Source organism: Stegostoma tigrinum, chromosome 15 (assembly GCF_030684315.1).
Source record: "Stegostoma tigrinum isolate sSteTig4 chromosome 15, sSteTig4.hap1, whole genome shotgun sequence".
Classification (NCBI taxonomy): Eukaryota; Metazoa; Chordata; class Chondrichthyes; order Orectolobiformes; family Stegostomatidae; genus Stegostoma; species Stegostoma tigrinum.
In genome coordinates, this window is record NC_081368.1 from 34,450,600 (window position 1) to 34,466,928 (window position 16,329).

Genomic DNA, 16,329 nt, shown 5'->3' on the forward strand with positions numbered 1-16,329 from the left:
ATAAGTAATGTTCAATGTAGTTATAGCTCAGATTAAAATGAATGCAACAGCTTAACATTTGGTTCAACACTGTACATTATACAATCAATGTTGTTTATGCAGGAACAAGGAGGCAGCATTCTTTCAAATTGAAAATTATAAACATCTTCTATAACATTGAGAAATGTGTACCATTGTAAAAAAAAATCCAAATGCATGATAAATGGAATGTACCAAAACAACAGGCTTAACTGTACTGTGCTGTCACACTTGAATCTAACTGCAGAAATCAGGAAAGGAACAAATAACAATGCAAATAAATGTCTGGCCCAGTAGTAGATGTTAGGGAAATATAAAGGTTTTTTGTGATTCTTATTTTATGATTATCCCTTGCTCCATTACTAGCATACAATGACACGTGTCAACAGTCCTCCAACACCTCAAGTAGTCATTAACTCAGGTAGGACGTAATGACAAGCTATACATATTTCATGGATTGCTTTGTAATAAAGCTAAGTTTTACTCTTACCTGTATTTCATGCACATACTTTGTAAAAAGTGTCATTGCATACACTTTGTAACAGAAATCATTGGACTCCAAGCAGGCATAGGAATATTGGCTTCTCCCTATCCAACTCCAATCACAACACCCTAAATACAACCACAAGCTATTAAAGTAGCAACCTTAGCCCCTCCAAAAACCAGCACACTGTACCCCAGGTTGACATGGTGTAATACTATGTTCTTGAACACTGAACCATTGAAAAATCATTTTATTTGATCAACCATGTATATGCCACACATTCAGATCTTACTGCCAATTTTAGAAGAACTGAGAATACCTATCAGCTGATTTCAATGCAGGGTTTGGGATGCTCAGTCTCTCAAAAAGAAAAGTTGGGGTGAGCCCTGTTCAGTTTAGCTGATTTACTCTGCAGCCATTTTGCAGCTTGCAGGCTATTAACTGACGACTCAGGCTTTCACCCAAGTTTGCAGAGAAATCCCTGCTCCTAAGAGCTACCGGCTAATCAAATGGCTGGCGGTTCTCTGATTCCAGCAGTGCCACAGGAGTGGTGGCCATTTCTGGAACTGCATTTGGTCCCCAAAGCTAATTTTCAATGGAGGCAGTGCAAAGATCTAGAGATAACAACAATATGAAATGTGTATAGGACAAAGCAGAAACTAGGTACCAACAATAATTCAAATGAATACCAAGCAGACTGTAAAAAGTTCAGAGGAGATTTGATACAGGAAACCTAAAAGGCAAAGGCAGGGTATGAGAAAAGACAGGGACCTAATATGAATGAAAGACATGAGCGAAATATAAACATTACAAGGATATAAAGTTAGAAGAGGGAAAGCAAAGGTGGAAAAATTGGATCTACAAATGGAAGAAAACTACATGACTGGGTTATAAGTGGCTGCTTTGGTAATTTGCCAGAGTCCACTTAGGAATCATTGACATCTCTCCCTGTTAGAAGTACAGTGGCCACACAGCCTGAGGAACACCACTCTACATCAAGCATGGCATGAACTACCACAATAGTACAAGGAGGAAACCCAGCAAAGCTCCTCACTCTCGTATCTAACCAACTGGCCCATTGTTCAGAAGAAGGTGTAAGGATAAACGTAGCAACCACGGACCAGTCCGTTGAAACTCAGTGGTGGGAAAGCTTCTGGAAACAGTAAACTGGGACAAAGTTAACAGCCATTGCTCAACTTGATTGAGCTTGTAGACCAGTCAGCAGAAAGGATTGGTGAGAGTCATGTATTTGATGTAGTATTTGAGGATTTCCAAAAGGCATTGCTAAAGTGCTACATCATAATCTTGCCAACAATGTTGAAGCCCAAGGAATAAAAGAGACACCGGCAGAATAGATAGAAAGTGGGCTGAGTAACGGGAAACTGAGAGTTGTGCTGAATTAACAAGGTGTAGAGCTGGATGAACACAGCTAGCCAAGTAGTATCAGAGGAGCAGGAAGGCTGACGTTTTGGGTCTAGACCCTTCTTCAGAAATGGGGTCTTGATCTGTAACATCAGCCTTCCTGCTCCTCTGATGCTGCTTGGCCTGATGTGTTCATCCAGCTCTACACTTTGTTATCTCAGATTCTCCAGCATCGGCAGTTCTTACTACGTCTGTGTTACTGAATTGTTGTTTTGCCAAATGGAAAATCCAAAGATTGATAAAGGACCACTGTTTTTCTTGATTTCAAACTTGGGTAGGCAGCACGCAATTTCCATGTTTGCAAATGATGTAAAACTTGGAAACAATTGTGAATTTCAAGGGGAATGGTGATAAACTCCAAGAGGATGCATGCTAGTGGAGTGAATTGATACATCACAGATGAAATTAACTTCATGTGAAGTGATACATTTTGAATGGATGATTTAGGAGAAACAATATAGATTAAATGTATAACTCTAAAGTTAATGCACTGGGTTTACATATGCACAAATTGCTGATGGCTGTTCAGGTTGCAAATGTGCTTATAAGAACAAATGGAATGCTGGGCTTTATAAATAGAGGCATAAAGCACATAATCATACAAGTTATGGTGAATACTTTTAAAATACCTGTTCATCACTGGGCACCATGTTTTATGAGAAATATGAAGGTACTGAAAATAATTATGAAAATGGTTGCAAGAATTCGGGATTTTAAGTATGTAGATAGATTGGAGTAGCTGGCTTTATTCATTTTGGAACGGAGAAGGTTGAGAGGCAATTTGCTGGAGAAGATTCAAACTCATGAAAGGTCCAGACACAGAAGATAAGGGAAAACTGTTCTCATTGATGAAAGGATTGCAAACTAGAGGACACAGACACAGACAGGAATTGGCCAGAGCACAAAAAAGATGCCATGAGGAAAATCCTCTTTCAAGATTGTTTATGATGCAGAATGCATTACTTGAAAGAGTGTTGGAGACAGATTCGGTATTGGTTTTTGAAGGGGAATTGGAGATGTACCTGAAGGAAAACTTTTACATGGCAACTAGAAAGGGCCAGGAGAACAGGACTGGCTAAACTGCTCTTGCATTGAGCTGAACCAATTTTATGGTTAACCAGCGACCTTTGGTGTTATTATTCATCTATTATTCTAAAGGTGTTTGTCTGCTAGTTTCTTGAACAGAAACTTTGAGGCAATGGTAATAACGGTGGTGCTCAACATACATGTCTACTACCATATAGCCTTTTATGTAGGAAGTAATTTTATCAGTAGCAACTTGCGGAGTGCTGCCCTGGTTTAAAAAAATAAATGTATGATGAAAATAATTGTTAGAAGGTTACAATATCAGACATAAGATTCATCTGTGAAAATAATATTTTCAAAGTCTTCCAATTGTGAATCAGTGCACCGTCTACTTTGCCATTCCTGCCTTCTTCTAATTACTTCACTCTCCACTGTCTTCGTGTCTCTGAGGCAGTGTTTGGCCTCACTGTAAAGGAAGTAGTCCTTAACAGTAGTTTTAACTGAGGGAGGTAATATAAAACGAATAGTGTGTCTTTTACTACTCGTGTTTTTACTACATCGCTGAGGAGATATGGGCTGAGTTGAGCCATCTAATAATTGTGTGTCACTCTGTGAAGGACAATCTGGGGAAGATGTTCTTGTTAAAATGTCCCCGGGCATAACCTTTTTCTGTGACGCCTTGAATCCATCATATATCTGTCTTCGTGCAACAGACTGGAGAACCAAGGGTGAGTCCTGACCATAAAACACAGTTTGAGGGATGTGGACCTTTAAAGTCTGTCCTGGTTGTCTAGTACTTCCTTCGCAGGTTGGTGGCAGACTGTAGACACTATTGTCGTCTTGTGCGGCATTGTTAACTTCAAGGTTCTGTTTCTCTTGATCATCTGTATGTTGTATACTGAACACCTTTCCTGGTGCCATGTAGAATGTTATTTTAGTGCGCTTAACATTCTCACTGTAAGAAGGTGCTACACTGGGCTCCTCAGGTAATGTAACACATTGTGTTGCATTGGGAACAGGTGACTGATTCCTTCTTTCTTTATTACTTTCTCTGCTTAACTCCTTTGCATCATTTTGAACAGAATTTATCCCATGTTCATCATATCCAACATATGATACACTTGTAAAACAATCACTATCCTTTTCAGAACCTTCAGATCTTTGGCTTTTCAAATGAGACATTTGTTCGACTGATATTTGAGCTAAATCCTCTTGGTCACTTTCACAGTCTGAGTCTCCTTTCTTTTCTGCTTCTTCATTGTACCAATCCAAATTATCAAGGCAGCAGGCCACTGAAGGTGGCGAAGTCCCAAATAATGTGCCAGTAAACCTATTGGATGTACAAGGTGAGGGTATCTGGCTCTTTACAGAATTTCCAAAGTGTGAAATATCATTGCGACCAAATACTGATGAGTCAGAATAAGAGAAAGCACTATCTATTGAACTTAATGAAGACTCCGAGGGTGATGTGGTGGGAGAAGACAGGCTTGACAGACTTGATCTCGTTGACAGATTCATTCGATGTGAATTAGGCTGTTTCAGCCTGGTATTAATCTGAGGGGACCTCCAAAAGCCATATCTCATTTTATTAGACCCAGGGCCTTTCCCATCATCCAATAACCTCTGACTTTCAATCTGAAGCCTTTTCAGTTGTTGTAAGTAATCAATATGGCCATGAGACATGGCAGCATCACAGCTTGACTGACGGGCGACAGGCTCATGAGATAAGGCAAGGCGGTGTGACAAGCAGACACTGGGCTCAGATGAGCAACGGTCTCGTGCTGAGTCAATGCTCTGGATAGCTACAAGTGAAGAGACGGAGGAACAGGAATATAAAGACTCATTTTCCACCTGCTCACAAAGGTCGCCACTGCCACTCTTCTCTAAGATTTTCTTACATGGGACTTCTTCATTGAAAACGCTCTGCTGGTCCCAGATGTCCTTGGGTCCTTCAGCTGTGTGCAGTCTAGGGTCATTCAAAGTGATGAAGATGGAATCATTTGACTGGTCCTTTGGAACTTTTTGTCTTTTTTGATCTGATAATTCTGAATCCATATCGTCAGATGAATACTGTGGCTGCAACAAGCCTATATCTGCAAAAGCAATATTGAAAGAAAAATCAGAATGTTGCAATATTTCACCGTGATTTTCTTATGCTGTTATGCCATTGACTCCTGCTGAAAAACTGTTTCACAAATGCTCAAAGTCATAGTGTCATTTAAGTCAATGAACTAGGCTATTTACCAACAGAAGCCATAACTGAAATCAAAAACTGCTGCTGTTTGAATAACTGTACAGGCATTTGAAGCAGAAACCTTGGCTGGTTTTATTTATTTCATCTTACAGTGGTAGTTTGGTTTTTATAGTTACCTTAATTGAGAACAGCTAATCATGGTTTAGACTTAGACTCCCCACACTCCCTGTGGAAACAGGCCCTTTGGTCCAACAAGTCTACACTGACTCTCAGAGCATCCCATCCAGACCCACCCCCCATAACCCAACTAACCTGCACATCCCTGAATAATACCGGCAATTTAGCAAGGCCAATCCACCTAGCCTGTACAGCTTTGAACTGTGGGAGGAAATCCACAGAGATGCGGGTAGAATGTGCAAACTCCATACAGACAGTCACCCAAGGGTGGAATCGAACCCAGGCCCCTGGTACTGTGAGGCAGCGAAGCTAACCACTGAGCTATCACACTGAGATACAAGACAATGTCTTTACTCACTAGACCATTAATCTAACAAAGATTATGTATTTACATAAATTCATTAGTAGAGGTTAAGGCTTCGAGGCATAGCCATAAGGGGCCCAAAATTATCTGTTCCCAAAGTTCAAAAGCCAAATCAACTCTGCCAGTTGTTTGATGCTATGATCTGTTCATGTCTGATCCAAGCAGTACACATATGCCATGCCCACATTATCTCCCTTTGCACATTAGGGCATCCATTGCACTATTTGCTGACTTAGGTGTTCTACAATTCCAGCAACAGCAGCATGACAAAGTCCAATTTCACAGCCAAGAAATTTAGTGTATATTCAAGGGGGAAGAAAAATGTTCAATTCAGCAGCATTGCGAACTACAAGGAAAACACTTTTATCTAGTGTTTCACATTATCTCAGGGCATACCAAAGTATTTTATAACCAACAATGCACCTTATGAAGTACAATGTAGGAGAAACATACAAACAGTAACGAAACAAGATAATCTGACCTCTGCAATTAGTGCCACAGGGCATTTCACATATACCTAGGAGGGCAGATGGAGCCTTAGTTTAACATTTTACCTGAAAGATGGCACTTTAGACAGTGCACACTTTCTCAGTAATGACTGAACTGTCAGCCTGAATCACGTATTCAAATCTCTTGAACCAGAGATTAGGATTTTGCTACTAAATTAAGTCTGACAGTCATTGGAAAGACACTAAGATCGAAATACTGTGGGCTTGCTTTATACTAAAAATCAGGCCCAGACAATGAGCATGCATCCAAAGCAAAAAACCTTTGGGTGATAGAAATGAATTCTTAGCCCTCATCAACCTATGCTTCAGTGATGATGGGAACTGCAGATGCTGGAGAATCCAAGATAATAAAATGTGAGGCTGGATGAACACAGTAGGCCCAGCAGCATCTTGTGCTCCTGAGATGCTGCTGGGCCTGCTGTGTTCATCTAGCCTCACATTTTATCATCAACCTATGCTTTCTGGTTTGCACCTAGAAATGTTGCACGATGCATGTCAATTTCTGCCCAATTATTTCACATTGTGTCAATAATACATAAGAATGGAGGTGGGGTGGCGGCGAAAGGTTATTATCCATGAACATTCCAATCTTAAATTGCCTCTTGACACTGAGACAAGTGACTTTTATTCTAAATCAGTTAACAAATTTTGAATTGAGGTTTTTGCAGCTTTGTGTGCACAAGTGTTTTGCAGATAATAAATCTAGCTGAAAGGAATTTGTTGACTGTTTAGAATCAGTTAATAGGCTTTTTTAAAAAAAAACCTCATAAGCAAACACCACAAACCCAGTGAGTCCTCAGAATTTCCTCGCTGGACATCTCCTGATTCTCCAAATAGTGAATTCAACCCACTCCCAAAGATTCGGCAAGAGTTTTCAATCATGAATTGTACCAGAATGGCCACCTGAAAGACAGCACAAAGTTCCAGATGAAGCAACACATTCAATAACACAAACTTGTATAATATCTTTAGCATAATGAATTGTACAGAGTGCAGCAATAGAAGATTTAGGAAAGAATTGGGAAATAAGAATTAATTTATAGAAGGTATTGGCCACAAATGGAATAATATGTGCAATTTTGATCAAATATTCTGGAAATACTAAAGTTTTAACGATAGCATTGAGGAAACATCAGCTTTATATTTGTTGTGATGTGTGGCTCGCTTTTGTATCAATTAAAAATATAATAACATTTATATTTATATTAGCACATGATATGTGATACTTTTACGTAACAATAGTTTTCCTCTATCTATGGTAACTATTTGACTGTACTTTTTTTTAAACTGTAAATTGTTGATTTGGAAAGAAGAGGTAAAAACACCTTAACAAAATTCATCATGAACTAATTAATTAAAAAGACTGCTCAGCTCAAAAAGGGCTGAAAAAATGTTATTTGAAAAAGTAATAGTGGGAGGGAGACTTTCCTGGCATCATTGGAGAAAAAAGCCATGGTAGTCCCTTGAACATTGTATGAAATTAAATGGGCTGATACCATTCTAAAAGTTGCCTTCCAATAGAAAGCTGATGTACTCATCAGCTTCAGACCCTTTTAATTTGAAAATTTGGTTCCATAACAGAAGCAGGAGGCCAGCTTTCCATTGAAAACAATTAGAACAAAATGTTATTAAGCTTTACTGAGAGTGATATGAATGGCTATTTAACATTATTTGGTTGCTCTTCCCCACTCCACCCACCTCCGTGGCACCTCAAACCCTAATGCTCATTTATGGCACATCTGCTTGGAACCAATAAAACATAAAGTGACAGCAGGGTATAAAAAAAATTAAGGAGACATTAATTCAATTTTTACCTACAATGTTTTTAAAATGCCCTTTTTCTACACGGCTATAGAAGTGTCAATTATTTCAACTCTTTAACAGAAACTGCAAGTACTTGAAACCGATAAAACTAAGTAAGCATTGTGCAATGAACTGCAGCGATTAGAGAAGTAGAGCTATCAATGAAATATGGCACACCCTGGGGCTCATGATTTTTGCATCACATGCAAACCTGGAGATGTTACATTTAGTTCCTTCATTGTGGATATTTAGGGGTCCAAGCCCACCATTTGAAAAAGGAAACATTTATTCCTACACTGTTTCCTGACTGCCAACCAGTTCTCTATACATGTCAGTACACTACTCTCAATCCCATGTGCTTTAATTGTACACATTAGTAAGTTATGTAAGGTTACATGGGGAGTATGTGTGTGTGGGGGGTGGGGGAGTTGATGGGGGAGAGGCATGAGGTCTAGAAGGTCTTACTTCTTTCATTTTAACTGAGGAAAGGAAATCTCATATCACTAAGGTAGGCCTTTTAAATAGATTATTGTAGAGCCCAACAGCTTCCTCCAATCTCTTTCCAGCTGGCACAACTACAACCATTTCCTGGCAATGGAATCATGTCTTAGTGGATACTTTTTCCCCCAAGGTGGACACATAAATTTTCCCAACTCTCATTAACTGACGATGACAAACATCTAGGCTATAACTTCCAGGATTTAGTAGTACAATTATCAGCTGGACAGGCCATCAATAGATTACTCCATGATGATGGGGTCAATGATGAAACTTTCATTAAGCATTTGGAAAATTCCAAGTGAGTCAGGAGTTGCCCCAATAGTGGGATTGTAGGCCCTTTCTGCATTAGTCTGTTGGCCTTCCTCATTTTTGTCTGCTTTGTGCTTTGTGCCTTTGAGTAACTTTTATTATGTTCTACTCAATGGAAAAACAAAGTTGAAGCATGTGCTAGGATTCAGGAATTAATGTTGAGGAGTTGAAGATGGGTCAATTATGAAAGAATGTATTGATAATGAAACGCAAGAAGATGTTTTCCTCTTTAAGTGTCAGATTCACTCACTTGGCAAATTCGTACCCTACTGTTGACTTGTAAATATAATCCAGGCTGACAATAGAGAATGATGCATTAATCTTGCTGTTGAGACAGTGTTTATATACAACTTGATTGCTGTTATTAACTGTGCCTGGATTCTAAAAGTAATCTACTGGTTGCAAAGCATTTTGAATAGTATGAGGCAACCAATAAGACGTCCTATAAATTTAATCAGAGATAATAGAAACTGCAGATGCTGGAGAGTCCGAGATAACAAGGTGTGGAGCTGGATGAACACAGCAGGCCAAGCAGCATCTTAGGAGCTGGAAAGTTGATGTTTCGGGCCAAGACCCTTTTAACAGCAATCAAGTTGTATATAAATACTGTCTCAACAGCAAGATTAATGCATCATTCTCTATTGTCAGCCTGGATTATATTTTCAAGTCAACAGTAGGGTAGGAATTTGCCAAGTGAGTGAATCTGACACTTAAAGAGGAAAACATCTTTTTATGTTTCATTATCAGCACATTCTTTCATAATTGACCCATCTTCAACTCCTCAGTATTAATTCCTGAATCCTCACACATTCTTCAACTTTGTTTTTCCATTGAGTAGAACATAATAAAAGTTACTCAAAGGCACAAAGCACAAAGCAGACCAAAATGAGGAAGGCCTACAGATTAATGCAGAAAGGGCCTACAATCCCACTATTGGGGCAACTCCTGACTCACTTGGAATTTTCCAAATGTTTAATGAAAGTTTCATTGAGTTTTGAGAAGATTTGTAGCTCAGGTTGAGGTTCTGGATGTGAGTTTGCTCGCTGAGCTGGAAGGTTAGTTTTCAGACGTTTCGTCACCATTCTAGGTAATGCAGGAAATGACATCACCAACCCAAGGAAACCTAACCAGATAAATAGAAAGCGGGACATAACACCAGCGCTTCATCAGAGGCTCACTGATGATATTACCTAGAATGGTGACGAAACGTCTGAAAACTAACCTTCCAGCTCAGCGAGCAAACTCACATCCAGAAAGTTCCATCATTGACCTCCGCATCATGGAGGCATCTATTGATAGTCTGTCCAGCTGAAGGGTCTAGGCCCGAAACGTCAGCTTTCCTGCTCCTAAGATGCTGTTTGGCCTGCTGTGTTCATCCAGCTCCACACCCTATAAATTTAACTTCTGTTTTTGATTTTGATTTGATTTGATTTATTATTGTCACATGTACCAAGATACAGCTAAAAGTATTGTTTTTGTGCTATCCAGTAAATCATAACGCACAAAAGAATAGAATGTAGTGTTACAACTACAGAAAAGTTCAGAGAAAGATAAAACTTTAATATATGAGAGGTCCATTCAAAAATCTGATAACATGCAGGGAAGAGGCTGTTCTTGAATTTGTGGTGGGTGTTTTCAAACTTTTCTTCTTCTGCCAGACATTTTCATTCAGCTGTGTGAATGCTCATACAAGCAAACCAATTCAAACATGAAGTAAAACATAACAGGCCAGGAGAGTGATCTTGCTTAGCAGGAGCACTTAAGTGGACTAGACCAGATCCTTGTACTAACTATCCAACTGAAGACAAAACCAGGTGTACTAACAACTGTTGCAAATTCAATGCAGTTTTAGATTCCTTTCACAATACAGTATAATATAAGTCTGCAAAACATTCACACAATGCATGTACAAATGGAGGCACCTGTAAATTTGGGGTAAACATTATTAATGTATATTTGAAATAATTTGATCAGGTCCTGAAAAGCCTTGCTGAGTGAAATTCTAAACAGTCAAGGCATTTTTGGATTCAAATTTACATTGTGTGATGTTCATAACAAATGAATGGATATATTTACATGAGATTCCTCTGCTCCCCTATTATTTGAGACATGAACACATTTACTTTAAATCCTTACCACTTTTACTAAAATATCAAATGTGTTCAAGTAGTCATTACCAACATCACATTATGTTATTTTAATCCATATTTCTGCACACTAAAATACTTTGCAATGTCTGGTCATTTTTAACCATTGTTTGTTCAGCACCCACAAGATGAAAATATCAGTTCTAACCCTTCAGCTTTATTTTAAATTTCCTTCTTGAAATTTCTGGATGGAAGTGAAAACATTCTCTTGCAAAGAATTGCATCATAAATGCAGTCTACGTGGCCAAATGACACCAAAAATTAGTTTAACATAGATGATCTGTGTTTAATCTTTCATGGAATATTAACATTGTTAGCAAAGCTCACATTTATTGCTCATCCCTAATTGGACTTGAGAAAATAGTGATAATCACCTTCTTGAATCACTGAGTCCATTTGGTGTAGGAGCACCAATAGTGCTGTCAAGGAGAGAGTTCCAGATTTTTGACTCTGCCACACTGAAAGAATAGCGATATATTTCCACGTCAGGATGGTGAGTGGTTTGGAGGGCAACTTGCAGGTGGTGGTTTACCCATGTATTTGCCATCTGTGTTCTTCTGGATGGAATTGGTCATGGTTGGTAGGTGCTATCTAAGAAAGTTGGGTGAATTGCCTTCATTTGAGATTCATGGTGAAGTGTTAAAAATGTCTCTCATCTTCCTTACTGGGAAGCTATCATGAAAGCCAGCACTGATAGTAAGATATACTATCAAATTCAATGTGTTAATCAGCCTATGGTAAATTATATTTGTGAGATTTCAAAAATGATGATATCAGACTTCACACTAAATTCAAAATCTATCAGTCTGTAGTTCACCCAAACTTCTCAACAGCATTAATGATTGGAAGACTTGGCAACACTAGAACATTATCAGCAATGCTGTCTGGCTTGCTAAGGCAAAAGAGCAAACATGAATGCCTTCCAAGGTGCAGACATGCCAAATTTATAATAACCTCACATCAGCTGAAAGGACAGGACAAATTGTAAGGATGCAGAACTCAATACTGCCCAAACAAATCCTTAACTCTGAGTTACATCAGGAAGCACGTTCACACAGGGGCCAAAGGAAACATATGGAAGGTCATCTATGAAGATTTGCTCTATCAACATATGCACACAGGAAGTAGAAGCCCAAAAACAACTGTATTAATAGTCCATAATCAAAAATCACTTCAAGATCTCCTAATCAACAAAAGCAGCACTAAAAGCAACTATGAGAGAGACGGAAAGACAGGACACTTGTTTGAGCCAACAATCCACCACTAATTCTGTTGTCTAACAACCAAAAGCTCTTCACTGTGGGAGAGCTTGTAAGACTAAGATAGAATTGATGGGACATGTGTAAACCCACAAGCAATGCTGACAACTCACTTAAACCCAACTGTCCACAAGGAAGGAACATCTGTGTCATAAAGACTGTCAATTATTTTTCACCTGCAGCCATCCAGAATGAGGGAATGAACCCCATTAAACAGAAACCGACTCCAACTAATTAAGCCTGAAATCAGCAGCCATAAGTAATATTTAGTACTGAAAGGAGTATTGTCCTGTGAATGCTAACAGTGCTCTGTTTCCATGTTAAATATTTATTTAACTTTACTTGTGAGCCTAACAGGGAAGGCTGGATGTTTTTTCACCCAGCCAGTTGTTGCAGTGACAAAGATCAGGAAACCCATACAACATTGTACAGTTTGTGTCATGAAAAAGATTCAAGAGTGTAGGGACCAACAACTTAGAAAGTGACAAGCAATCATTACTGTGTCTGTTCAAACCTGTAACTAGGTTACTGTATTGTCCTCCTCACAACTGAGATGGATCCTGTTTTTACTTGCTGAATAGTGATCAAAACTTGAGAACTCATCTGTTTTAACATCCCTTTTGTTATCTGGTTGAGTTTGATGAAAATACAAATACAATATTTATAAGAATGATCAGAGATAATGGGACCTGCAGATGCTGGAGAATCCGAGATAAGAAAGTCGGGAGCTGGATGAACACAGCAGGCCAAGCAGCATCTTAGGAGCATAAAAGCTGACGTTTTGGGCCTAGAGAAGGGCCTAGACCCCAAAACGTCAGTTTTTGTGCTCCTGAGATGCTGCTTGGCCTGCTGTGTTCTTCCAGCTCCACACTTTCTTATTTATAAGAATGAATTTGTTTATCTGGTGCTGCCTTCTCTCAAGGGAAACATGGATGAATATAATTGGTTCTGATTGCTCACCCAAATGCATTTCTCCAGGACTGAAGAATCACACTATAAATCCAATTATTCCTCTGATTCCAATTTTGACCTATGTCCGATTTGAATTGCTTTGAATTAAACTTGAATTCTCATTTGGAAACAATTCCAATTCTAATTATGAAAAATTTTATCAAAGAATATAAATACAATTAGAATCTACAACTGTTTTCATGTTCAAAGGGTTTGTGAGAATGTCCATTGAACTATTAATGATAAATATTTTATTTTAAGCATAATCATGATAAATTATTTTGTCATACTTAGAGGAAAAGGCTTCCTTTCAACTATAAGCCAAGAATAAAATTTATAACCAGTTTCTAATACTCCTGATTGTCCTTCTCATCTCTCCCTCTCCATCTCTTCATCTTGTGATTTGTGGAGAGGCAGATTCAGAGAGCAGCTAGAGGGATAAGGCTGGCCATCTCCTGTCTGCAGTCACTCCTTCAGACTGCACTTTGGGAAACTACAGAGGCTGCATTCAACGTGTTATATAAGGTTAGTGCAAATAGCCTTGATGAATCCTACAATTGTGGATGAGGATGAAACAATCAGAAAGCACACAGAGTGGATCTGTGGAAGAACGGCAGCAGCAACAGGAGACCCAATACATGGGATACAGACCTATGTAAGAAGCACAGCCACAGGGGATATACAAACTGATGGCAAAGCGGGACGCCAAGTACATGGGCTGAGGAGAGCGGGTGTGGGGTTTAAACCAGAAAGAGAGAGGGAGGCCCAGTACACAGAGTGTGGTGTGCAGAATAGAGGGGGTTTTAAACTGGACGCAGAGAGGGAAGACCAGTACATGGGGAGCGGGAGTGCAAGGAGGTGAGAGGGGAGTGTTTTAAACCAGACACAGAAAGCCATCCAACCTGTTTCTGTCTGACACAAAGTGTGACTTCACAAGAAAACAGGGAGGTGATTCATGGTTCTCTCTCTTGTCACACCTCATTAGTACAGCACACAGGAAATCAAAGCCCACTTTTCCTAGAGGTGTCATAAAAGTTAAAAGTTTTATTATTTATAAAACAACAAAATTCCCGAATCTACTTGTTTTCAGTCCCAGGATAACAGAAAATGTGGATTGGGTTTTTGTACTTAAATAGATTCTAACCACAGGTAAACAACTATGCACTGCTCACATGTAATTTTATGAGTTAAATATTGTTTGGGACCCAGATTGCAAGATTCACTGAGTTGATCTTTTGTTTGACAAGACCTTTAGTTGTTCAGTCTGTTTTCTGCAGATGTTTTTCACTTTTTCACAGAAGGCACAAGTGACTGGCACATTAGCCACAAAATCTCGTAGTTACCAGGTAAAACAAAAAGCTGACAATCAGTGGGGGAAAATAAACGGCTTTGTTTGGGCTTTAGGTATTTTATCAGAAAGAAGAAGACACCGCATCTCAGTCTGGGCATTTTAAAACATTAATTTCGCCAATTCAATCCACAACCAAATTGCAGAAAAATAAAGGTATGTTCTTTACAAGATTATCTTTTGATCAGCCAATTAGTTTAAAACTCAACACATTATTATAGCTAAAGAATACAGGGAAGTAGTTAACTTTAAATATATTTAACAACCAAATGAATTAATTAAACAAAATAGAAATGGCTGAGCAGATGATGATCTGTTGCGCATGACAGTATGTGGGACCTGGTGGACACAAGTGTAATACAAGGCAACCACAGGAAATCTCTTCTGGTCTAGAGAGGAACTTGGAGTGGCAGGAGAAGCATCCAGTAATCTTGGTCCGCATAAGAACGAATGGCAAATTTAGGACTAGGAAAGAGATTCTGCAGAGTGACTAGGAGAAGGTTGGTGCTAAACTAAAAACAGATCCACCAACAAAATAAACTCAGGATTGTTATCTGAGCCACGTGTAAATTGAAATGGGGTAAATAAGATAGAAAGGTAAATACATAGCTCAAAGTTTGGTGTAGGAGAAATAGGTTTTCATTCCTGGGGCATTGGCACCAGTATTAATGAAGGAGAGAACAAAAACAAAGTTGCTAGAAAAGCTCAGCAAGTCTGGCAGCATTTGTGAAGGAGAAAACTGAGTTAACGTTTTGGGTCCAGTGATCCTTCCTCAGAACCGAGTTCTGACGGAGGATCACCGTACCCGAAACATTAACTCTGTTTTCTCCTTCACAGATGCTGCCAGATCTGCTGAGCTTTTCCAGCAACTTTGTTTTTGTTCTTGATTTACAGAATCTGCAGTTCTTTTGGTTTTTAATGAAGGAGAGAACTGTTCTGTTTTGATGGACTTCATTTGAACCATGCTGGGACCAGTGTCCTGGTAAACATATAGCTAGGGTTATAGATAGGACAGTGAATTATTGGGGAAGTGGGAGTTTCCATTGAAGAGAAGTTTAAATCAAAATCGAAAAGAACAGATGTCCGCAGTAGTGAAGAGGCGTACAATAAACAATGAGTGACAGCAGGAGGCAAAAAAAAGCAGAAAAGTGGATAAGAAATTAGAACCACAGAGTAAGTAACAATGGTAAAATGTCAAAGTTTAAGGTGCTTTATCTGAATGTATATTGCATTTGTAACAAGATAGAAAAATTGATAGGACAGATAAAAATAAATAAATAATAGCTATTGAAAAGGCATGGTTGGAGGCTGATCAAGACTGGGAATGCAATAATCAAAGATATTTGACTTCCCTGAAAAATAGGCAAAAAGGTGAATGGCCTACTTCAATATCTTCTGTTCTTATTCTTTACTAGAGAGATTTGCAAGGACAGTGGCCAAAGGAACCTGAAAATTGCAGTGATAAGGGAACAAATCTCTGGGATGTGTTGCTGTCAATAGGAACTTGTACAAAAGGCCTGGAGATCTTGGCTAGATGTGGCCATTCTGGTGAACATATTACAAAGGTTACCATTCTATGAGCATTTCACTTTTCTCAGAAATTGGCAGAACAACAAATCAAACTTTTAGAGACAACAGTGAAATATTGTGCAAATAAAGAGAAAAGTAAAGAATCCAACTCCTTGAATAATATTATAAAGTCGTAGAGTTATACAGCACCAAAGCAGGCTCTTCGGTCCAACTCTTCCACACTGTCCAGCTATCCCAATCTGACCCAATCTCATTTGCCAGCATCTGGCCCATATCTCTCAACCCTT

At 38.9% G+C, this 16,329-nt stretch overlaps 1 protein-coding gene across 4 annotated transcripts in view; it reads right to left on the reverse strand.

Annotated features, from left to right (window-relative positions):
* Window positions 1-2,050: 2,050 nt before the first annotated feature.
* Window positions 2,051-16,329, reverse strand: part of arhgap20b (Rho GTPase activating protein 20b) — a 154,149-nt gene continuing 139,870 nt past the window's right edge. For all 4 annotated transcript variants that reach the window (XM_048544022.2, XM_048544020.2, XM_048544021.2 and 1 more), the window contains 2 exons: window positions 6,980-7,097; window positions 2,051-5,043 (listed from right to left, as the gene is read on the reverse strand). In XM_048544022.2, the coding sequence (XP_048399979.1) occupies window positions 3,272-5,043; window positions 6,980-7,097 (1,890 nt within the window). In that variant the 3' untranslated portion in view covers window positions 2,051-3,271. The remainder of the gene's footprint in view (window positions 5,044-6,979; window positions 7,098-16,329) is intronic.